The sequence below is a fragment of the Zingiber officinale genome, chromosome 9A (assembly GCF_018446385.1).
Source record: "Zingiber officinale cultivar Zhangliang chromosome 9A, Zo_v1.1, whole genome shotgun sequence".
Classification (NCBI taxonomy): domain Eukaryota; kingdom Viridiplantae; phylum Streptophyta; class Magnoliopsida; order Zingiberales; family Zingiberaceae; genus Zingiber; species Zingiber officinale.
Genome location: NC_056002.1, coordinates 126,593,308 through 126,618,509, shown reverse-complemented (window position 1 = coordinate 126,618,509; position 25,202 = coordinate 126,593,308). Strand labels below are relative to the sequence as shown.

The 25,202-nt window shown below is 34.2% G+C and overlaps 1 protein-coding gene across 3 annotated transcripts; it reads left to right on the top strand.

The window, feature by feature from the left end:
* The first annotated feature begins 1,168 nt into the window (after positions 1 to 1,168).
* Positions 1,169 to 19,757, top strand: LOC122019766 (serine/threonine protein phosphatase 2A 57 kDa regulatory subunit B' theta isoform-like). 3 transcript variants are annotated; one of them, XM_042577279.1, is made up of 5 exons: positions 1,169 to 1,315; positions 1,466 to 1,537; positions 1,769 to 3,161; positions 18,948 to 19,255; positions 19,372 to 19,757. In XM_042577279.1, the coding sequence occupies exons 3-5, from the start codon at positions 1,965 to 1,967 to the stop codon at positions 19,403 to 19,405; spliced, it is 1,539 nt and encodes a 512-aa protein (XP_042433213.1). In that variant the 5' UTR covers positions 1,169 to 1,315; positions 1,466 to 1,537; positions 1,769 to 1,964; the 3' UTR covers positions 19,406 to 19,757. The 3 variants fall into 3 exon arrangements, with proteins under 3 accessions (XP_042433213.1, XP_042433214.1, XP_042433211.1); XM_042577280.1 differs by having other exon boundaries at positions 1,466 to 1,644; XM_042577277.1 differs by lacking the exon at positions 1,466 to 1,537.
* Positions 19,758 to 25,202: the final 5,445 nt, after the last annotated feature.

Genomic DNA, 25,202 nt, shown 5'->3' with positions numbered 1-25,202 from the left:
TGCTTCGAAAAGGGAAGAAGACAGAGGGTTGCTTGCTATGGAGAGGGAGGGAAACAGTTCAGATAGAGGGCATTGTTTGCTAGCTTGCCACAAAGATAGAAGGAGACGGAGGGTTGTTTGTGCTACGGAGAGGGAAGAAGACAGAGGATTGCTTGCTATAGAGAGGGAAGGAAACAATCCAAATAGAAGGCATTGTTTGCTATCTTGCCACGGAGATAGAATGAGACCGAGGGTTGTTTGTGCTACAGAGAGGGAAGAAGATAGAGGGTTGCTTGCTACATAGAGGAAAGGAAACAGTCCAAATAGAGGATATTATTTGCTAGCTTGCCACATAGATAGAAGGAGATGGAGGGTTGTTTGTTATGGAAAGAAAAGAAGATGATCTAAACCAAAGGCATCGTTTGCTAGCTTGTTACAGAGAGAGAAAGTTGGAAGGAGACGAAGCCAGACGGTTCCTTTTGGAGAGGGCCTTGGGTAAACATGTGTATTATAATAATTTTTTTTAAAGTAAAAAAGAAGTTTTGATAATTATTGTTATTATAATTATTTAGATAGTGTATTGACACAAACAACTTCCCTGTGACCTCATCTATCAAAGTGTAAGGTTATTCATGCCCCCAGACTTGGATGTAATGGTAAAAGATTTGACGGATTGAGAGTTTAAATCTCACGCATAGTAAATTTCATTTAAAAAATTTATGACATTGGGTCGTACATTTGAACTTCTCAATTTATTTTATTAGTCGGTGGAAATTTTGATAGGATCAAATTAATCATCTTAAACATTGGTTGGATGTAAACAATTACTAATAAAAAAATTATAAAGTTATTCATTTTCCCTCTCTTGCCCTGTGTTAAGTCATCAATAGAATTTTAATATTAATAATATTTATGTATTCATGGCAATAGCGATTTAATCAAGCTAATTATTATCTTTTAAACTTTTTAATTTCATATAATTTTTAATTAAATAATTAAGGATTAATCCATCTAGTTGTTTAGTAACAAAATCAGAGTTTGGTCTAGATTTTTTATATTATAAAAATCAAGTAAACATATTCACGAAGAAAATATATTAAGTTTTTTCGATTATTATTTATTTTCATAAAAAAATTCAAAAATATAGATTTTATTTATACCCTTTTTATTTTTGCTCATCCCCAATCCCGATTTGCTCAATAAACTACGAAGGAAAGACGAAAGAAAAGAGAGGACAAGGGTCTTCTTCTCGCTGGCTCGTTCGTAATAGGAGGAAAGAGGCAGAGGCCGATCGAGAGGCGAGTGCGTGAGATCCTTCTTTCGTCTCACAAAAAAGGTAGTTTTTTTTTTTCCCTTTCTTCCATTCATTGCTCCTCCCTCTCCGAAATTGTGGCTTTGGATTTGCAAAAATTCTGTCTTTTAATAATTGTTTTTTGTCATTAACTTTCGCCCTTATTGCAACTTCTCTCCAATTCTCGCTTCAAAGCGTGACCTTGACCGCTCGGGATCGCACAGATCGTTTTGATCCTGTTCGGGCAGCCCATCAAATTTGGGGGCGGTGAGTGGAAATATGCACTGCTGATTGAGTGGAGCTTCGGGGTTGATTTGGGTGCCGGCGCTTGCTGTTTTTCTTTTTCTTTTACAGAGATAACGACCAGCTGAACGGTTTTTTTTTTTCTTTTTTCTTTTGATCTGCTCTACGTAATGGATCTTTGCTTGTGTGATAGTTCCTTAGATTGTGGATGTTCCAGCAATCTTCTTTTAAGTGAAAAAACATATTTTTTCTCAGGATTTTGGAACTTGTCTAGCAATTTGTTAAACATTTCCTTGGATATCTATGGAAAAGGCAAAGGAAGAACCATGAGGTTAAAGGCAGTGTCTGCCAGCTAAGGCAACCATTAACTATGAGACTTGTGCCCCTGAAGAGACATCCTTAAGATCTCAGACTGTTGTTATTTTCCAACTTAAATATCTTACCTTCAAGCATGATTAAGCAGATACTAAACCGGCTCCCAAGGAAACCGTCAAAATCATCTGATAGTTCAGTTGGTGGATCGGTTCCTCCGACCTCTTCTTCTAGCAGTTCGAGGAGTGGAGATTTGCAAGGCAATAGGACCACAAGTCTCAACAGTCAGGTCCCTCCTGGTTCAAATCCTGGGTCAAATCATCTAAATACATATTCTCTATCTGTTAATTCGAGATTGAATGGGAACTATGTCCCAATATATGAAGCATTGCCTAGCTTTAAGGATGTTCAACAGTCTGAGAGGCAGAGTTTGTTCATTAAAAAGTTGGACTTGTGTTGTGCTATATTTGATTTCATTGACCCAACAAAGAACTTGAAAGAGAAAGACATAAAGCGTCAGACTTTATTGGAACTTGTTGACTATGTGACTTCAGCAAGTAGCAAATTTCCAGAAAATGTCATGCAAGAGACAACCAAGATGGTGTCCATCAACTTGTTCAGAAACCTAACTATTCCACCTCGAGAACACATGGTTTTGGAAAAAATTGATGCTGAAGAGGAAGAGCCTGTAATGGATCCAGCATGGCCTCACTTGCAGGTTGTCTATGAGTTTTTTCTACGGTTTGTTGCATCTCCTGAGACTGATGCTAAGTTGGCAAAAAGGTATATAGATCATTCCTTTGTTCTTAAGCTCCTTGATCTATTTGATTCTGAAGATCCTAGAGAGAGGGAGTACTTAAAGACGATACTGCATCGTATCTATGGAAAATTTATGGTGCACCGACCCTACATCAGAAAAGCTATAAACAACATATTTTATCGTTTTATCTTTGAGACAGAAAAACACAATGGGATTGCTGAGCTATTGGAGATTTTAGGAAGTATCATCAGTGGGTTTGCATTGCCATTAAAAGAAGAGCATAAATTATTCCTTGTACGGGCCCTGATCCCACTTCACAAGCCAAGGTGCATAGCAATGTACCATCAGCAATTATCATATTGCGTAACTCAATTTATTGAGAAGGATTGCAAACTTGCTGATACTGTTATAAGGGGCTTATTGAAATACTGGCCTCTTACAAACAGTACAAAAGAAGTCATGTTCTTGGGAGAGTTAGAAGAGGTTCTAGAAGCTACTCAGCCTGCAGATTTTCAACGATGCATGGTTCCACTTTTCTACAAGATTGCTCGATGTTTGAACAGTTCTCACTTTCAGGTAGCAACCCCTTTATCTGAATTATAAATTTTTCATGTTAGGCCATTCACAGATGCATGTATACTTCTTGCTTCTGAAAATATATTTCCTGCCACAACTTATATTTCATTACTTTTTTCAGGCTTTCTAAAAGCAATTAGCTGTTAGTTGGCATAGGCCTTTTAATCCTAAGTTTTTTTTAGGTTGCCATGATGTGTAAGCTCTCATTAGATAAGAAATGTGCATGCCATAATCATGCTCACCACATCTGTGTAAGCTATCCACATCAATTAACTTCATTAGATAAGAAATGTGCATGCCATATCTACATCGGTCTTTTTTCTTTTGCCAACACAATAGATCTCGAGTGAATTTCCATTTCATTGTTAAACTAATACATGATCTCATTACGATAATATTACATAAATGGATTTTGTCATACTATTTATTGGTAAGTAGTTATAACTGTACTTTACGTATATTATGCCAGTGTAGTCTCCGACTAAAGTGTCACCTAATTGGAAGTATGAAAATTTCCTCTCATAATAAGCTGCTCACCACATCTGTAATTTATACAACTTTAGCTTGTCATAAGAAGTTTTTGGATGAACCTATTTGCTATTGTGGAGGGTAGTTGCACTTGTTATTCAAATTTGTGATTGAAGATTTGCAGAAGTGCACCATATTATCCTATTTTTTCCTGGTTTATGTTACTCTTAACCTCATCCCATCTGAGTTGAATTAACTATTTGCAACAAGTTTGGTTTATTCATCATTTTCCATCTCTTCTAGGACAAATATTCTAAGTTGAAAATAATAGTGTTAATCAAAATAAGTAGTTTGTTTGATAAGATTTGTTACTAATTTAATGTTTGAATGGATGAATTAATGATTTCAACTAATATCTAGACACATCGCAGTAGTGTATACAAAGACAGGCTACCATTGCATGTAGTTAAAGTCACATCTTTGTTTTGCATAGAATAAATTTATCACTGAACTTTTGGTGCATGCATTGATCTTGGACATGCATATAACTGTTTGTTTGGTAGTGTTGTAATTTCGTTTGTTTTATTATTTTAAATTTGAAGTTTTTTCAAGGAAATATAACTCTTTCCCACTAGTTATAGGCATTAGGATAAATCATGAACCTTATATAGCTATTCTAGTTGAGTGCTGAAGGGTTAATTGTTGGCAATCCAATTTGAAATAACATCAATGTCAGTTCTGCAAGCAAGCATTGTGACATTTCAAATGTGTCAGACACAAGTAGGCGCCTATAGGTTAGAGGATTTGGTGCATGCCTAGTAAAATTGAGGTACACTTGATCAAGTGATTACATATGCAACATGACTACATGATGTAGACCATTGAAAGTCACAAAAACTTAAGACCTGGAGTTGTAAACAAGTTAAGTCGAGTCATGTCGAGTTCAACCATATTTAAACTTGCTTATTAAAAAGTAGTAGCAAGATCAAGTCAGATTCATGTTCAGCCGATTTTAAAAGACTTTAAGCTTGTTTATCAAAAAAGCTTGTCAAGCATGATTCAAACTCTAGCTTAGTCACATTTACTCTCCAACTAGAGCCACATAGTTAAGTGAATCTGCACTTCAAGCCAATAAATTAAATCCAAAGTATTTTATGACATGTAAATATAGTAAACTTGTTATAAATAATTTAAACAGTCAAATTTTATATTAACTTATTGAAAGACTTGTTTATGCGTTTGAATCATATTAAAATGTCACAATGCTAATAACAATCATGATGAAGTCTTTATTTTGATCAAACTTATCATATATTGTTTTGTATATAGCTTTCAATATTCTATTTATGTAATGTATATTTCTAATTGAATATCCAAATAAACTAAGGCAATAATCAAGGGGACGATACAAATTTATAAAATCATCAAAGAGGCATTTTTAGAAGTTTTTTTTTTTTTTTTCAAGTTGACACCCATGTTTCCCAAATTAATCTTGTCATTATCTTTCTCCATCCCTACTCCCCTTACATTGTTGTTACCGTATATGCCTGCACCCTTTTCCACTCCCGCAACCCCCTTTCAAGGGTTGTAGTCATGGTGGTGTTGATGTGTGTGTTAGAGTGCCAAGGAGTCATCAACGGTTGTGTTGCCATTGGATTCGTTGGACTTCTAGAGCATCAAGAAATCACCACAATGCTAAGTAGTTGTCATTGCTTGCGTTGTTGCACCAAGGAGTCACTAATGCTCTCGCCACTATGAGAGTTCTTGGACTTCTTGAGTTTGAAGTAGTTACCAATGCCTAAGAGTTGTCTGCGCATTTGTTTCCATGCTAAGGAGTCACCCACAATCGCATTGTTGAATCAAGGAGTCAGTGATGCTTGCGTCATAACACTAAGGAGTCATCGACATCTAGAGTGCCAAGCATAATTGAACTTCTAAACTTGCTAGATTAATTCGGCGATGCCCATGTCGCGACTGATTCGTTGGTGCTGTAGATGTGGATCAACTATATGGAGCTGCTTGCCACCAACTTTGGCACTCCAATGTGGATGCTAACATTGCCGTTGTTGCAACCGTTGATAGGGAATGTTGCAGGGTTGACAGTGAGTGTAGGTGTATACATTGACAAGGAGGAGGGAAGCTAGGATGGACAAAGATGAGAGTAGGAGTAATTTGGGGGAGTGCTGGTTTGATAAAAGAATTTAAAAAGGATGCATGTTTGATGGTTCTATCAACTTGGAGCGCCCTTTGATTTTTTTTTTCCCAACAAATCAATATATGTGCTAGCAATGAGTATAATGAGTACAAAAGGAGTAGTTATTCATTTACAAAACTTGTGTAGCCTATGTTATGTTGAATATTCAAGCTTTGTTTTTATGAAGTATAAATTTATGAAGACATACTTATATACCATTCACCAACTTTAAATTTATGCTGACATACTTATAGACCATCACTAACTTTTGATGATTTTTGTATGGATTAGCAGTGCATGAGCTTCATTATATTTGTGTTTCATTTGTATATTGGTAAACTCTGAAATTGGAAACATATGTTTATTGCCTCAAACCAAATCACCTGGGCATTGCCCTATGAATTAGTAACATGCAACATTCTTTCTTGTTATCATCCATATGATGGAAGATTGGGATTTTAGAGCATCCTAGGTAAACAAAATGATCTCAATTTTTTTTTTGGCACGTGAGCTTGTTTCACAATAAAGGCTAGCAAGAAGTGTTGCATAAATTTGCTACAAGGCTTATCCTATTAGGTGGGTCGACTATATGGATTCTTTTATGCTATTGGGTTCTATCCTCTACTTATATTATCATCTATGCTAAATAAATGTTATCTTGTTTTATTGTTCCTAACTAAGTTTTTTTTTATCTTTCTCTTTCTTGTTTGATGTGCGTATTTTTCATAGTTTCATATCGCCTAACTGGAGCATTTATTGACCATCTAAGTACATGTTTGTACCATCTTAAACATGTCTCTTGGAGTTTTTCCTCCGTAGATGTAATTTTGACTTTCTTTTTAATGCTCTCATTTATTATTCTGTCTATTCTTGTATGTCCACATATCCACCTTAACATCCTCATCTCTGCAACTCTCATCTTCTACTCATGTGCTCAAGTCATAGTCCAACATTCAACGTCATATAATATAGCAGGTCTAATCGTTATTTTGTAGAACATTAAACACCTGACTCTCTCATCCATTTCAATTATCTTGCTTGTATTTTATGTAAGATATTTCTCTCAATCCCTCCATTGTTTTAAAAAATTGATCTTAAATACTTAAAGCTCTAAGTTCCAACCAACTTGTCATCTCCTATCTTAATAATTGACTCATTATGTCTAATATTGCTAAACTTAAATTCCATATGTTTTGTTTTTACTCTACTAAGGTTAAAACCTTTCATTTCTAGTGTTTTCTACCCAGATTCTAGGTTAACATTTATTCCTTCACGTGTCTCATTTATTAAAATAATATTATCTACAAACAACATGCACCACGGTAGTGTGTTTTGAATGTGTCAAGTGAGTTTGTCCATAATTATCCTACAAAGATAGGGACTTAGAGCTGATCCTTGATGTAACCTCATCTTAATTGGAAATGTTTCAGTTAATCTGTTTGAAGTGGTCGTTACATTCATATATATATCCTTAATTAGTTCAATACATGCTACGCTAACACCTCTCTTTTCTAGAATTCTCCATATAATTTCTCTTGGAACCCTATCATAAGATTTTTCTAAGTCAATGAATATCATATGTAGATCTTATTTTTGCTCCCAATACTTTTCAATTAGTTGTATGAGTAGATCTGAAGATGTATAACTTCTATTGTCGACCTTCCAAGTGTGAACCTGAATTAATTTTCGATCACCGTGATCTCCTTTATTATTTTTTTTCTATTATGTTTTTTCTATTGTCCTTTCTCTTACTTTAGTTATTTTATAAATGTCTCTTTCCCCTTCTTTTTATCCAATTTTCGATATTACCGTTCAAAAATTTCATTTTTTGCTTCATTGATTATTTTCTTAGTTTTTTTTTTGGCTATTGTATAATTTTTTAAGTTTTCTTTGTTTTTACAAATATATAATCCATTATAAGCTATTCGTTTTTTCCTAAAACTTTCTCTTATACTTTCTCATTCCACCACCAAAATTCTCTTAGCTATTATTTTCAATTTTGATATTAACTTATCACATGTCGTATTAGACTCATCGTATATTTCACCTAATGCTTATACTCTTCCCTTCTCCTTAAATATGTTTTGCTTCCCATCATTTAACTTTCACCATTAAATTCTAAGAGTCGTATATATTTTTATTTCTATTGATACTATGTTTGAGGTGTTTATCCAACATTACTAACATATGTTGGGTAGTTAAGCTTTCTTCAAGATGACCTGTAATCTTTATAAATCTTTCTCTCTCTCTTCCTAATCATAAGAAAGTCAATTTGCAATTTATTTTTCCCACTTTTAAATGTGACAAAGTGTTCTTTTCTTTTCTTTTCTTAAAAAATATATTAGCTAATATAAGGTTATATGTTATTGTAAAAATCCAATATAGTTTTCCCTTCTTTATTTCTCGTTCCAAACCCATAACTCTACCCTCTCATATTCCTTATTTTTTACTCCGACATGTTCATTTAAATTGTTTCCTATTAAAATCATTTCATTTGATAGAATATTTTGTAATACTTCATTTAGGTCGTCTCAAAACCTTGATTTGGTAGCTTCTTCTAATCCTACTTGAGGTGCATATATGCTAATTACGTTTATTGTTTCTTTCGTCACTACTATCTTGAGAGTTATAATTCTATCCCCTTTTCTAACTATTCTTACAACTTCATCCTTTAATGAACTATCTACAATAATACCACTCTATTTTTTGTTTGTATGCATATGAAGATTTGGCTTAGCCAAGGTCAGAGATTAGTTTGATGGCTCAATAGCTTAGATCTCGGAGAAGGATGGTATGATACATTTGAGGGACCGTTGGATGAGAAGTATCAAGTTTAGTTGAGTCAAATTGGAACTACATTGGTGAAGAGTGAAGATGACACATGGAGTGAGCTGAGGGCTCGGTGCATCCGAGGACCGAATAACTTGACGGAAGATAACCTTATGGCGAATGACTTCTAGGTAAACTCTTGAATGAGTTGAGAGTGAGAAATTTGTACTTGGGAGAGGGAAGTCTTTAATTCAGTCAATGACTTGACCATTAGGATGGTTGTAGTCGACTATCCTTGCAACTGAAAGTGGTTTCAATTTACCAGTGGTTGTGTGGACCAAGTAGTGGACTCAAGATTTATCAACCATGGAATATCTCTATTCTCGTTGAATTGACTAGTTGATTGGTTCAGAGTCAGCCTAGTTAGTCAACTGATGGAGGTTGAATCCACCAAGTAATCAATTCAAGCTGATTAACCAACTAACTGAATGTGGCATTAGTACACCTGATGGGAAATTCAAGTGACCTTATGATACAAATTGAATGACAACGATAGGTGGGCTAAGGACTACAAGAAACCAGTGGATTCATAATGGAATCCAGTCAACTATGGTAGCCTTTGGCAGTCTAGAAGTTTTTGCAATTGGGAAAACAATTGACAGATGGTGGATCCAAGACATTGAAGAGTTATAAAAGGAGGAGCATGGGGAGCAGTTAAAGGTGGCATTCACGCTTATTTGTATTCATATTCTGAGCTCTTTCTTGACTAATCTTAGGCCTTAGATATCTTAGCCTCATTGTTCATCTTGTAAAGAATTGTAAGAGGCTTCTCTATCTCCGAAAGAAGTACGAGAAGAAGAAAAGCTAGGGGGGCTTTCAAGAGTGACTTGCCGAAGAGTCATAAATTGTAAAATAGGAACGAGAGTTTCGTTCTGCATTATTTGTTTAGCAATGACACCTAATGTTGAACTTGGATCATCATCTCATTAGCCCAGTGTGGCTTTCTATTCACCGCACTTTTTTTTTGCTTTGCCTCACCACTCTAATTTATTGCATCTAGAAAACCATTTCATATATGTTACTGAATGCATTTTATCTGTATTGCCTATACCCTAGCTGCTAGGAGTGCCTAGTAATTATGCTGAATAACTTTGTAATCCGATTGATAACTACTTTGTTTAAGGGATATGTTTTTCTATGTTAAATTCTCTCCATTTGCATCTGAAGTTCATTGAATTGGCTGACAGGAGAGATAAAGGACAATGAATGAACCTACGGGTAGAGGATATATGTGATTGTTAGGCTGGTTAATATGGTAATTATACATTTTGTTTTTTATTGCTAACCTTTCTTCCCAAGTAAACAAAGTAATTAACATAAACTTTGCATTCTCCTCTATTCCCTATCTTTCCTATTAATTAGAGAAATTTGTAAACTTTCTTCCTCAATTTTCTATTTTTCTATCCCCACCTATGATCTCTGTCTCTATTTTTTAAAAAGTCCCCCATGTTCTGTCATCTCATTAGGCAGACATAGACTTTCTATTTGCCACACTTATTTGCTCTTCCTTGGTCACTCTAAAATTGTGCACACTTGTTGCCTAATGATGATGTTGGCTGCCATAAGTTGTAGTCTAAGTAAGTAATAAGTATTCCTTTTAAGGAATACCTTTTGTTTTCTAACTTCAGCAATTAATGTTTATATCAGTTTATCTAGTCATCTATATATTTACTAAAGTTGAACTTGAAATGTGAGTTTGTTGATGGAATTTTGAATGAATTTGCATACTATGTTTGATACTGCCCTCTCATTCTGCCTTCTTATATTAATTCTAATTTCTGTACTCTATTCATCCTTTTTTGGCATCAGTGTGCCACGATAATCACTTTGATGTATTTTAACCTTATGATGAAGGAATTCAGTGACTAGATAGATAATTCTGGTTAAGCATATCGAACTTCAGAACAGATGTTAAATTTTAATTGAGTAAATTGGTCAAAGCTGTGCTTGTTTTCTTATTTGACCATTAAAATTAAAATGGTTTTAATACAAGTGTGATTGTTTTGGGTGATTTGACATGATACCACTCAAGGTTTAAGGGTTTGTTCTATGTCAGATGGCACATGCAAAACATTTCGTTCCGTCCGCTCATCAGAATGTGGAAGGACATGAGGCATGGCCATGAGAACTATGTTCTTAGTGAGCAGCCGTGAGCAAACAAGGCACCTTGGTCTATGAGATAAGCTTTCATCCGCCTCCATTTGTGTAGTCTTCTTCTCCCTATGCCTTCTCTTGTGTCTTCCTCCTCTTCCTCTACCTTTGTCCATGTCTTCCTTTTTTTCCTCTGCCTTGGTTCATGCCTTCTTTCACCTTTGTCCGCATTTTCCTCTGCTCAAGCTGTGCCAAAACATCTTATGCCTTTGTTTCCTGTTTGAGTTGACCAAGCCACTTGAGCCACAATGAATGCCTTCCGCCTTCGCCATCCACCTCCTTCCAATACAAACTCCTCTTCATCCTCCTACGAGCTTTGCCCAAGTTGGCCTCTTCATCCTCTTCTTCCTCCACCTCTTCTTCTTTTTTCCTCTCTTCGGAGTAAGCCAGCATCCGACTGAAATGGAATGATATTGTTTTGAATGTTTCTCTCTCCGGCTGAATTTTGTATGAATTTTTCAATGTCATCATTTATAGGCCAACACGATTGATTATCAATTGTTTGTTTCTAGAATCATTTATTAAGTTTTGGTTTTTAATACTTGGAAACTTGAGTCTAGACTAGGTGTCATGAGTGTATCTTAATATTGTCAAGTTGACTTTTGAGGATAAATTGCTAATGCATTGAGGATTTTGATTGTATGGGGTAGGGAATTTAACATTAACTTTATTTTCCCATTCTCATCTACTATACCTTCTCATTTGCTTTTTGATTATGATGATTTTACAAGTCTGTTGTTATGAACTTAGGTTATGTTTGGTAGGATGAACTGATGAAATGGAATGGATCAGGAATGGAGTGGAGTGATCCAACGATTCCTTTGTTTGACTGTAGTAACGCAATGGGAAAAGAAATAGAATGATTTATTCTATGTACTCATTTGATTCATCTAATTCTTTCAACCAATTTAACCTCCTATTTTCAGTTTGCTTTGCCCATTCTGCTTGGTCTATCTTAGTGTGACTTGACCAACCAACCCATTCCTTTTGGCTTGCTTGCCTGTTCCACATGGATCGTTCGGCCCAATCCACTCCATCCGCTTGGTTTATCTTGCCATTTGACTCACTAGGCCAATGTAACCCATTTGCTCAACCTGTCTTGCCCACTCAAGCCACCTAATTCAATCATATTTCTCAGTTTTAGATTTGAAAATGTCATGAAATATTACATTTAAGAGAGGTGGAATGAAGGGAATCCACTGCTTAAGTTATGCAATAGGTGGAATGAAATGGTTCATTCTTTGAAATGATCGTTCACTCTAATTGTCCACCTAAATATGTAAATGGAATGATGGAAGTGAAATATCCCCTTTCCATTTCATTCCACACAACCAAACATAACCTTACTAAATGTTCACCTCTACCATCAACATCTGCTTTATCTGGTCAATTTCTTTTTTGGTAAAGTTAATCATCTTCATCTTCCCCCCTTCCTCTCCACCCTCTCTTATATTGGTTAGTCAAAGCTGTTGGTGCGTTGTTATTGTTGATTTCTGTTTTCTTTTTGTAAATTATTTTTTAACAATCCACCATCTAAAAAATACACGTGTAAATGTCACTTTATATGTGCATTCAAATGTGTAGAATTGAAGTAAAGCTTATAGTGTTGGCACAGAAGACCTTGAGTCTATTGCTTTGGACCCCAATGCTTCGATTTCCATGTACTTGTTTGTTCCCATATGGTTGGAAGTCCCAGATTCTGTTATTAAGTTGATCCCAAACTATCCATTTTATGACTTAATAGAAATGTACTCCACCTCATACTTCAAACATAATCTGCTTGTCCAAGTAAAATCACCTGCAAGTGTTTCTCAGTTTCTTGCAAGTTAGTATCATCATAAGGTATAAACAGTCAGATGAGTTAGTATCATCATAAGGTAAACACTCACCTGCAAGTGTTTCTTAGTATATCTTTGTGAAAGATGACACTTTCTAAGTTTACACGTGGGGAAGGCTGAGCTTTATCTATGTCCTTACCTTTGTAGTCTGCTTAGTTGTCATTGATTGAACTTCTTTTATGGTATTTTTCATTTCTATGCATTCCGTTGGATATAAATCTACACTATCAATGTCATACTGTCAGTAGATATCTGTTAGTCTGGATCCCTCCAGTTCCAGCATGTAGATTTGTGTTGCATAGGACTATAGGTACGATATCAAGTATCTAAGATGTTAATGAATCTGATCCTGTTGACACATGAAATCATTGGCAATTACTTGTTAATATTTCTCATTGCAAAAGGCTGTTCAAATTCAAACTTGTCTATATTCTCCATACAGGGTCCACATACTTGAACTGTGCAGATCAGATAGTGAACTTGATCCATGTCCGTTCCTATGATATTAACACAACACCAAAATGGAACTATTGAACCATCTAGGAATTTGGAATGAAGTTGGTGAAGCTAAGAAGAAAATCACCTCACCCAGAGGCAAAATTTCTCACATAGAGAAGTTAAATTAGAAATTGTATTAATTTAAAGGTGATTAAAATAGAGGGCTAACTCCTTTTATATAGACTCGACTTAACATAAAATATAGAAATAGATATTCTAAATAAAGAAAATATGGTAATCTTAATATGAATTATAATTATTCCATATATATTATTAAAATAGAAAATGTTAATTACCATATGATAAAAATTGGGCAAAATCAAATGGGCGCCTCTTTTTTTTTTTTAAAAAAAATCAAAACAATGCCCCAATATATTTTTTTATCTCGAAAGCACTCTTCTTCTAGTGTGGTAGCAACTATAGCGTAACTGCTACAACGTGTTAAAGTAAACTGACTCAACTTAATCAAAATTACTACACATAGAACACGTTTACCAACTTGTAGCAACTATAGTGTAGCTGCTATAGCAAAATGCTCTTTACCAACTTGGTCCATATCACTTCAACTTATTCAAAATCAATTCAAAACTATTGTAGTAGTTATGATATAGCTAACACAACTTGCAACAAATATTGACAATAGTTGCTATAATGGTTCATAGTAGCTATGCCATAGTTGTTACAACGCTGTAAGAGTTATGACATAGCTGCAATAACAATGTTGACCTGATTTTAAACAAGTTGAAGAGATTTTGATTATGTTTAGACAATTTTGACCAAGTTGGTAAGATTATCTTGATATAATAGTACTCAATGTATAATAATTTTGACTAATTTTAGCATGTTGTAGCAGCTATATGATGAAAAGAGGTGCCCTTTTGACCAAAACGATAATAAGGGATGCCCTTTTGATTTTTTCCTATAAAAATTAAATCCCTAATTTGTTGCAGATGTGCAAATTTTTAATATTTTCTAATCTTGAAGATTTCTCAATTTCTTTTCCTTCATCATAGATGAGCATTTTTGTTGCCATATTTGTGTCCTTGTCTACATAAGTTTTTTTTAGCACATGAGCAGAAGATAGAGTTACAGAGATGAGGATATTAAGGTTGATGTGCGTATATAAAAGGATGGATTGGATAAGAAATAAAAATATTAGAGAGAAAGTCGGGTTGCACCTATTGAGGGAAAACTCAGGGAGACACGTTTAAGATAATACGGATATGTACTTAGACACTAATAAATACTCTAGTTAGGCGATGTGAAACTATGACAAATATCCATATCAAACGAGAAAGAGACAGACTAAAAAAGACTTGGTTAGCAATAATAAAACAAGATAAAATTTATTTAAATATAAATGATGATATAGTAGGGGATAGTGCTCAATGGCGTAGAAGGGTCCATATAACAGACCCCACCTAGTGGGATAAGGCTTGGTGGTAGTTGTTATTTTGTCGTCGTCTATATGAGTTTTCACTCCTGACAAGTTAGGTTGTCGTTTCTAAGCATAAGGAATAATTTTTTGATAATTTTGTTTAGCAATGTTTCTTCATTATTTTTATTCCATTGACATCCTTTCCAAGAAGAAAGAAATCGATACATTTTGTTTCTCTTTTTATAGAGTAATTGTGATATTTCTTTTTTGGTCATCCTTTCCAACGATTAAGAAATATCTAAGTTTGTTGTATGATAAGAATAAAATATTCATGCTTTCATTGAAATCATATGACACAAAGCAATAATGATGAGATGATTCCACAAAACCTATAATAAAATCAATATATGAAGACGGATGCTCGAACTTCTCAAAGCAAATTAGCACATCCTCCAATTTAAAAATTGAACTTGTATTTAAATAAGTTAGAAAGTTAAAATGAACAAGCATTATAAAAAACATTTCTGACAATATGAGCAAATGAAGTAGATTTGATGAGTTTGGATTTATATAATGTAGTTGTGATATGGAATTTTGAATTAATAAATGCAATAGAGGAATTTACAATATCACTAGACATTTTATAATAATTTTTACTCAATACAATTTCCACCTTGGTAGATATACCTCTCATGGTGCATTTCTTAATTTGGTAGATAAAAAAACATTCAACTACAAACATCAAAGAAATAAATAGCTATGGGAGGACTCATGTCAAGTAATTTACATTTTTTTAAGTTGGCATATTTCATTATTAGTTTATGTAGCTTGTTCTATATAGTTCTTTTGGCGTTTCTAGATAACATGAATGTGTTATATTTTGTAAGTCAGAGTCATGAATAATATCTAGTTGATTAGACTACAAAGAAGTTAAGGCAATAAGAGATGTTCTCCTAATTCCACATCATCAAAGGGATCATCCAAAATGTTATTGGAGCATTCTTCTTGGAGGATTTTTCTAAGATTGGGTTATGAGGTCGTTTATTCGAACACAATTCTTTCATTTTAGTGACAAGCTCATGGATTTTACAGGAATTAAGGTCGGGTGATGGTTTTGAAAATTAAGTTTTCATTTTTACATGCTTGTTAGGCAATCACCTATTAAAATTTAGTGGGACATCTTTTCCGGTGTTCTAAATGGTGGTTGAGGCAGTTGCCTAGGCACTGCCTAGGCGGGAGGTCGACTTCAACCACACCGCCTTGTCCAATTCGGACTCGGACGGTGGTAAAGCGTTTCCAATTCAGACTCGGGCGACGTGTCCGTGCATGTGCGACGAGTGCGAACTCGTCTCCGGGCTTAGGCGACGCGCCCGACGTCGAAACGCCGAAGTTGATCGCCGAATAGAATAAGTTTTTAACTTAGAATTTAATCGAAACTTTAGATTAAATAATTTTAATCATTATTGGGATAGTTTAATTGACTTAATTAAAGCCCAATAAAATTATTCTATTAATTTAATATATATTTAAAAATTATTCTTATTTATTTTAAAAAATAAATTAACTTTTTTATTTTTAGTTAATATATTTTTTTAAAAATTTGATCATTTATTTAATTTTTTATCCTTTAATTAATATATTATTTAATTATATATAAAAATAGTTTAAAAAAAAAAATTCAAATGCCTAGGCACCCCCTAGGCGGTCGAGGTGGTAAGCGGTCACTAACCACACCGTCACCACCTATTGCCATTTATAACACTGATCTTTTCATCATTTGTCTTTTCATTTCATGATATTGTATAAATGGATTCTTGTCTGTCTTGGTTTTTAATGCTTGGGATGCATTGCCAATAATTATTAGTAGGTCCACGGAGTGTGAACTGATAGGGTTTGTACTATGTTGGTCAAAATAATTTCTAATGTCGTCTAACCAATTAAGAAATATATTAGGGTTTGTAGTTCCATCAAATATAGGGGTATGTGACTTAATGCGTTTCACAAAAATAATTAAATTCTTCTTTATATATGGGACAATTTAATCTTGATCTTATATACATGTCATTCTTAAATTTAGCAATTTATGAAGAATAGTTACTATAGTGATTAAGTTCATTGATCGCATGGGTATAATTTGGTTGATATCTCATGTTCCTAAAATTTGAATCACATATATTTAGTAGTTGGTATGGTGTTTTCTGTCATTAAATTAATTTAAATATTGATAATTATAAAATAAAATGATGTGATAATTAAATGAGATGTTGAAGAATATGATAAATGCTAATATGCAAGTATAATTATTAAACCAATAATGATATTATTTTTTATGGATTATGACTAAATTATATAGAAAAAATATATATTTTTTTATGGATGATGATTAAACTAAAATTGAAAATAATTTTTTAATGGATGAAGATTAAACTAAATAAGAAATGATTTTTAATGAAGGCTAAATTAAAATGGGAAATTTTGATGATATTTTTTATATGAATAAAATGCTAATATGTATAAATTTGTGAGAAAAAACTTATTAAATGCTAGTAATTTAAAATTGACAATTAAATAAATAAAAATTAAATATTTAAGAAGAGGAACTGCATTTATACCCAGATGATATGAGATATTGATGTGGAAGTTGCTTAAGGAAGATAGTTAATCTGTGCTTTGTTGAATTTAGAAGAGATAACGACTTTTTTCGCTTATTAAAATGCAAAAGCTCAATTAAAACTTTTTAGAGATTCTGTTGCCTTTTGGTTGCCCCCATGTGTGTTGTTTGCAATCAGGAAGAGCTAGCACATTACTGTCGTGGTCATTGTGATGAGCTAGCGTTGGTGGATTGGGAAGGCAACAAATCAATAAGATTATGGTGTAATGTTTGAGAAAACGGTGATGTTTTGAGTTGATGGGTTGTGACATCGATCAACTTTGTTGTTAACAGTGGAAGCAATGACTGGTGATCTGATAGGGTGAGGGTGATGAGGAGCAGTGGGGCGGAAGGGTAAGGTAGCAGAAGTGACAGAGATATTCGTGGCGGTGGCATTAGTGCTTGTGGTGGTGATGTGGTAGGAACAAAATGAGATCACAATAAAAAATAGACTAGTGTTAAAGAAAGATATAAAGAAACAAACTAGGTCACCAACTGCGAATGAGTCCTGGATAGGGGTGGAGTTGAAGTTTGGGAATGATGGATAATGCATATAACTAGTATTGAAACCAAACTACCAGACAAGGCTCCAATTTGAATTAATGCAACACCAAAATCGATCTGTCGAAGTGAACCACTAGGAACTTGGATCCAAGTTGGCAAAGTTAAGAGAGAAAATTACGTCACCCAGAGGGAAAAATTCTCATATGGAGAAGTCAAATTGGAAATTATACTAATTCAAGGATGATCAAATACAAGACTTTTGGCTTCTTTTATAAATCGATTCAACAATAAATATAGAAATAAATATTTTAAATAAAGAAAATGTGCGAATATTAATAAAAATTATAATTATTCCCTATTTATTACCAAAATAAAAATACTAATTATGATATGATAAAAAATAAAATTTTAATTTGTCATAGATACACCAATTTTGAATATTTTTTAATTTACTTTCATTTATTGCTGATGTGTTGATCTTGAATATTTTCTAATCTTGAAGATTTTCAATTTCTTTCGTGGATGAGCCAATTTGAAATATCTCTTTAATTTATTTTCGTTAGAATTATTTTCGTTTCCACAATATTTGTTTCCTTATTTGCATTAGATATCTTAATTATACACAACAAAGGATAGTTGTTGATAGGTATTAGCTACTTCTGTTCATGCCCAATTCTTGGAACTCAGAAATTGATTAACATGCCTAATGTCAAAGATCGATCACCTAGCCTCCAAAGTTTTGGTATTAATATTATAGAACATTAGAAACAGCAGTTCTGTGTTAAATTATACTCGACCAGTTTATTATTTCTTCTGCCATGTGTATAATATTAGAATAAACTAGAGTAGTCTTGGTATGACTGATTAGTAAACTCCTATTTCCTAGCTTACTTTTTTTGAACATTGGAGATGATTGCATAGCTTAACTCCTATTTCCTAGCTTACTTTTTTCAACATTTGAGATGATCGAATAGCTGTAGATTTGGCAATTCCAGCTTTTGTATTTGTCTCCTTCTGCACTTGAACAAACTGAGTATCTATGTTAGATGATTAATGGTTGGACCTAAACGACACAATGTGATATATGATGATGATCCATCTTTTCACAATTATACGAGAATGATGGATCTTGTTTCATGTCTGTCTTATCATCCATGTTAATTTGCTGATCTGTAAATTAGATTACTTGCATCTACCTTGCTTGGATTGTGACAGATTGATGGATCTATCACAGTTTGATACAAGGTCTCTGATACAATCTTCTGTTGCGTTTTAGGTGGCAGAAAGAGCATTGTTCCTTTGGAATAATGATCATATTGAGAACTTGATTAAACAGAACAACAAGGTCATACTACCTATCATCTTTCCTGCATTGGAGAGAAACTCAAAGAGCCACTGGAATCAAGCTGTTCAAAGTCTCACACTCAACGTTCGCAAGATTTTCTCCAGTCATGATCCTGATCTAGTAGCCGAGTGCTTGAAGAAGTTTGAGGAAGATGAAGCGAAAAACAATGAGATTATTTCAAAACACGAAGCAACATGGAAGCGCCTTGAAGAAGTTGCTGCTTCAAATGCTGCAAAGGGGTAACCCCTCCCCACATTGTGCCACATTGAATTTCCTCTAGATGATATCATTGTTATGTGGTAGCTCAGCATATTTAATCAGACATGGTTATGCGTATTGATATCGATGTCCACAGTGTTATCTCACCCAACTACTTCCAGATTGGCTGATTTTGCCCAATACTTTGGGATCTAGAATACAGGCCTAAATGGTCAATAGAGCGATTGGAGAAGAGAAGAAAAGATGTCAAATCTGGGAGCCAACCAATTATTACTTGAGGAAGAGCTGGAATGATTAAATTTGATGGTGATATGCAAAATTGCAGGCTTCTGTTTTGCCACTTGCTGTATTCTGAGTTGTTTACAACTTGTTTAGTGTTTTTATTGAAGCAGTTTTTATTTCTTGTGAATGTGGCCATGGTTAAGGTTCTTGAATGGATTTGATACCTTTTTCTGTTGTTATGTAGCAGACTTAACTCATTATTGGATTAAGGTTGCTATGCTTATGTTGATATTAACACAATCAAAAGACCATTCGTAGGACTAATACCAATAAGATATGTATGTTTTTGACTCTTTATTCTCACGCCACTACAAAGATGAATGACAAAACCAGTCTCCCATAGTTGAAGATATTAAACATCATGTCTATGGTCACAAATACTTGCATTTTTTTAGTATTTACTCAGAGATTTCTTTATATATGGGTGTAAGTTTATTCTATGTCTAAGGCAAGCGTGACAAATTGGCTAGGAATTTTGTTTTTTTTTTTATTTTTTATTTTATATATAATCTAAGTATTTAACTGTTGGAATTGATCAACCATGGATATGATTTGATTTTATAGAAATTTGTTTATTAATCATTATGATAAATCGAAAAGTATTTATGAAAATTTATTTAAGAGGTTAACTTTTTTTTTTTTTTAGATTTGTCATCCCACTAGAAAAAAAAATTTCAGTAGTGGGCACTTGTCATGTGGCGAGGCCCTTCATGTGGGTAAATTTCATCCTGCTTGTACAGGCAATGTCCCAACCTCTCATAATGTGATGGTGGGATTCATTACTTAAGTGTGGGTTCCACCATTACAATGTAAGAGATTGGGGCACTGTCTGTACAGGCAGGATCGAATTAATTCCTCATATGTGCATGCCTATTGCGTATGCTAGGCGTGCAGTGTAACAAACCCGTCCTACAATAATACTAAATCAATATAAAAAATATTAATAAATCTAATAATCTATTCCAGGGATAAATTTAATGATCTTATCTAAATTAATAATAAATATAATAGTATATTTAAATTATAATATTTTGAAGGAGTTATTTGAACAATTCTATGATCGTAACAGATAAATTGTTGTCCATTTTGTGTACCACACACTTGTATCTTGGATTATTCTCGTCTGCTTTGTTTACTTAGGGTGTGAATTGAAGATGAATAGAATCTAGGTGGAAAAAAAATTTGACGGAAAAAAATAAGGAACAAGGAGAGGGAAAGACAAAGGAAAACGTCAAAAAGACAGCGACGAACTTTGGTGATTTCGTAGGATCCATAATTGTGTCATAGAATCTTACAGTCGCAAGGTGGCTCTTTGCTAGTAAAAGGATGAAATCGTTATATCAACGGCCCCTTCCTCTAAGATGACTTTCTATTATTTGAAAAAAAGATAAATTATGAATAATTATTTATAAAAAAAATGTGGAATCGTTATAAATACATGTACATAATTGAAAGCGCATGGTCGGAACGTTAACCTCAGATAATGATACCCCGAAAATCGAATTCTGAACTTTTCGATCACAAAATCATGTACCTTCAATTGTGCTATGCCCTATGGACATGAATCATTTATGATCAAGTGTAAGGTTGCTTGCAGTCACGAGTTGTCTCTCTCCCACTCACGAGTGACCTCATGGTGCCGAAGGAAAAGAAAATATAGAAAGTTTGTTTAGTCTAATTTCAGAGTTGATGAAAAGAAATTTCAAAAATGAGTTTATGTAAATGCAAGATAAGGATTTTGGATAAATTGTTATTCACATTGTGTACCAAACATTTGGCGTTCTTATTGTTCTCTTAATATTAAATATTAATACGGAGAAAACTTTATAAATTTCTATCTCAAGTACTCAACAAATACTGTGAGAAGAAATCCTTTGTTTTTTAATTAGCTCTCTAGTCTTTCATACCCATTGGAGGCATCTCAAAAGTATCTCTATAATAGTTTAAGTTTAAAATAGACAATATATTATTATAAAGATATCTAAATTTCTTCAATCTTAATATTTTCATCATGTAGGGTTTACTCCTAGGATTTTCTTTAAGTATCTGATCATTCTTGACCTACTTGAACTTTTTTTCTTATAGTTTACTTCTCTGGGAACCCCCACCTACTTCATTCAAGGTCATCATTCCACCCACATGATTTGACCTAGATCATGACTCTGATACCACTTGTTAGGACTAAAAAAATTTATATATCTCCATAATAGTATAATATTATCCACTTTGGATTTAAGCCCTTATGGATTTATTTTTGGACTTTACTCAAAATGTTTCATACCAATGGAAATATCTTTTATCTTTTAAACTCATGATATTTTTCATGTATTTCTAATGTGAGATTTTGATTATATTCTCAACAATCCAGTCCTCTAAGGTAAGTGAAGGTGGAGGTGTTGGAGGTCCTAGTAGTTAGGTCCGCATATGATCTGAATCATCATTGAATGCAGCCAACATCTCGTAGATTGAGGGGCATGCCTCCCATCCATTCAAACAAAAGTATTTTTTTTCTGAGGACCATCTTAGCTAAGGTGAAGTTTTTAAGTCTTATCTATAAGATCAAAAAGAGCGCTAGAGAGGGGTGAATAGCGCATGCCACTTTTTTGAAGTGCGTAGCAAAATAAAGTGCAACACAACACATACACTTTTATTTTTACTTGGTTTATAGCCCGTGCTACTAGTCCAAGGTCCGCAATCATCGACCGTTTTCGATGGTCAATTCATTAAAAATCTCCTCCTTCGAATAATGATTCGGAGGTAAAGATTCGTCTTTTACAAAAGTAAAGGAACGATAACATGTTTACCGCTCCTTACGAATTAATGCACGAAAAGATAATTTAAAGAAATAAGAATACCGACAACTTTAAGGATCCAAGGTCAAGCATGATTATCAGAGCAACACCTGAGTGTTGTGTTAGAATTTCAGAGCAAGATGAGAGTAGGAAGATAGTCGTAAGTGTTGTTCTGAGGCTGCTATTCGCAGCTTCTTTTATAGTCCCTTCCAGTTATCCATATAGCCTTCGAGCGCCCCTAGCTAAGCCTCATCCAATCCGACACTCTCCAATCATCCGGACTTCTTGTCGCCCGTATCCTCTCCAGTCGCCTAGAATTGTTGTTTCGTCCACTTTGCCGATTTCAAGTCCCTATGCTACATAGTTAACATGATAATATAAGGGTAATTTTGCATGCAGTCCCTATTGACAAACAAATCTTTGCATGCAGTCCCCACCCATTAAAATCATTGTTTTCACTCCCAGTTAAGTATCTTTACCAAATTGCCCATGATATTTTTAGGTACAAAAAGTCTAAAAATCAGTATAAATCCTCTTAAATTGAGTATATTAACTTAGAATCTAGTATATTTTCTATCAAATTGAGTACGATTCTAAACCCTAAACCCTAAAAAATAAGAGGAACAATTTTGATAGAAAATATACTCGATTTTTAATATAAAGTACTGACTTTAAGAAGAATTATACTCATTTTTGGACTTTTTGTACTCAATTTTGAAATTTTTGTACTAAAAAAATCTGAGGGGCAATTTAGGTATCAATATTTGCATGAGGGAGTTGAAACAAGTAATACTTTGCATGCAGGGAGTGGAAACAAAGTTTTTTGGACATGGGGATTGCATGCAAAGTTAACATTATGATTGGGGATTTTTCTCTAATTTACCGATAATATAATATGTGTAATTTGGATAATTATTCAATTGTCCGATTTTGATTTAGGATTTCCAATGAAACCTTTCGGTCAGATCAATACTTAATGTTCCTCAATGGGAATGCATCTTCACATACTTCCTTTCGGAAGAATCTCTCAACTCAGGAGCATTTACTTGATTTGCCAAACATCCAGTCCTTCATACTTCTTTAGAATTTCTGCTTAGCATCCAATTCTCTGACCCTATCGCTTCCTTCGATGTCCAATCCTTGTCGACCCATCGACTTAGTAGACATTCAGTCCACTAACCCATCTAGACTTCCCACATGGGGTCCTTGATTTGTCATGTCTTCTAGCTCTGCTCAGTATCCAGTCCAGCTTACCTACTAGTGCTTCCCTTTGCCTAGTATCCGGTCTAGCGACACTTTATCAATATTTTTTTATCACAACACAACTTAACTTTGAACCCTTATCAAAATCAGGTTCGATTATATGGTGCTCACTACACCAACAATCTCTCTCTTTTTAATTATAACAATACACTTCATAGTTAAGGAAAGATAAAGCCATTCAAAAAGTTCATATAAATCAATTTTCAAAAATAACTCCCCCTTAACTTAACCTCTTCTCCTAAAATTAATGTCTTTGAGTTTTTTTTTTAAAAAAATATTTAACTTTTTCAAAACAAAAACTCAACTTTTTTTAGTTTATACTCTTCCCCCTTGACATATATAAAAAATAACCAGAGAGGCCAAAGCAATAAAAATATATTAGGGTGAATTCAAAATATTTCCAAAAGATAGATAAGTGTTTGGAAATAGTTTTCGAAAGAGCATTAAATAAATTAAGGCCCCTCAATTACTTTAGGTTCTCTATCATTGCAATGCATAAATATTTTTTTAAGAAATATTTCTCTTATGGATACCACCATTTAATTCATAATTATGGTCATTTGCCTTGTAACATTTAGAGAGAGAAACTCTTCCTTCTCTTTAAGAAGAGGGCAACTGCAATCCAACGCAATAATCTCAACGGCGAGGGTACTCCTACTCATTGGGTTCTAATCAAGAAGGTAGTGGTCTTCATTCAGTCGCACATTGGTGACACTATTGAATACCTCTTATTTGGGTGAGATTTTCTCACACAGATAAGGGGAGATCTTCTTGGGAGATTTGGTGCTATACGAGCAAGGATTCTTTGGAGTTGGTTTTCTCAAAGTAGTGACAACATTGGGTGGAGTTCTGTAGCTAGAAGATAGGAAGCGACAAGGTTTGCAGGCATCGGTTGAGGTCCTCATTGTCAGCCCTGGGTTGTGTAAGGAGGTCGACGTGGAGGGTAGGTGATGTGGATGATGTGGATGACATATCCTGTGTAAGCCAATATGATATTTGCACAGTGGATCCTTATAGTTGGTTTTTGCATAAGGAAAATCCTCGTCAACAAGGGTATTTGGAAGGTTGTAGAATTTTCTCTACTTATTTCTAGATTTGGAGACATATCTTGGCTATCTCTTGGAGTAGATGACTCTCTTCTTACCATCCAACTAATCCAATTTTGAATCATCTAGTCATGGACAACAAGTGTTGGGCTATTTGGAAATTCTAAACAAATTTGAAAATTTACGGATTTGACCCACGACAAACCATAAGTGGTTATCTTCCAAATTTGATCGGAGACAACAGGCAATAGGCAATGGGCAGAGGGGAATCGTGCCATGGTGGCCACTTAGATGAGGACAATAACTGTTCTAAATATTCCTCAACGTACATATCAAGGCAATAGTGAAGAGGGGCATCCCTTAGCTCCGATGCCCCCAAGGATAAGAATAATAAAAGGTAGGTTGACCTTTTCTCCTGCAATTGATTGTTCGCACAAAAGAATGTCCTCCAATATATGGCATTTGATAATGAACGAGTTACATTAGAGACTGATGATATTGATACAATCAAGATGAATATAGGCGATTATCTAGTAGGATGATTCGTTAGGCAGTTTCTAGGTAGGGTCATGATCAAAGCCATA

Coding starts and splice junctions, on each gene's coding strand:
- LOC122019766 (XM_042577277.1), top strand. CDS start 1,965: ATGATTAAGCAGATACTAAACCGGCTCCCAAGGAAACCGTCAAAATCA. Junction 3,162..18,947: donor TGAACAGTTCTCACTTTCAG/GTAGCAACCCCT, acceptor GTTGCGTTTTAG/GTGGCAGAAAGAGCATTGTT. Junction 19,256..19,371: donor GCTTCAAATGCTGCAAAGGG/GTAACCCCTCCC, acceptor CGATGTCCACAG/TGTTATCTCACCCAACTACT.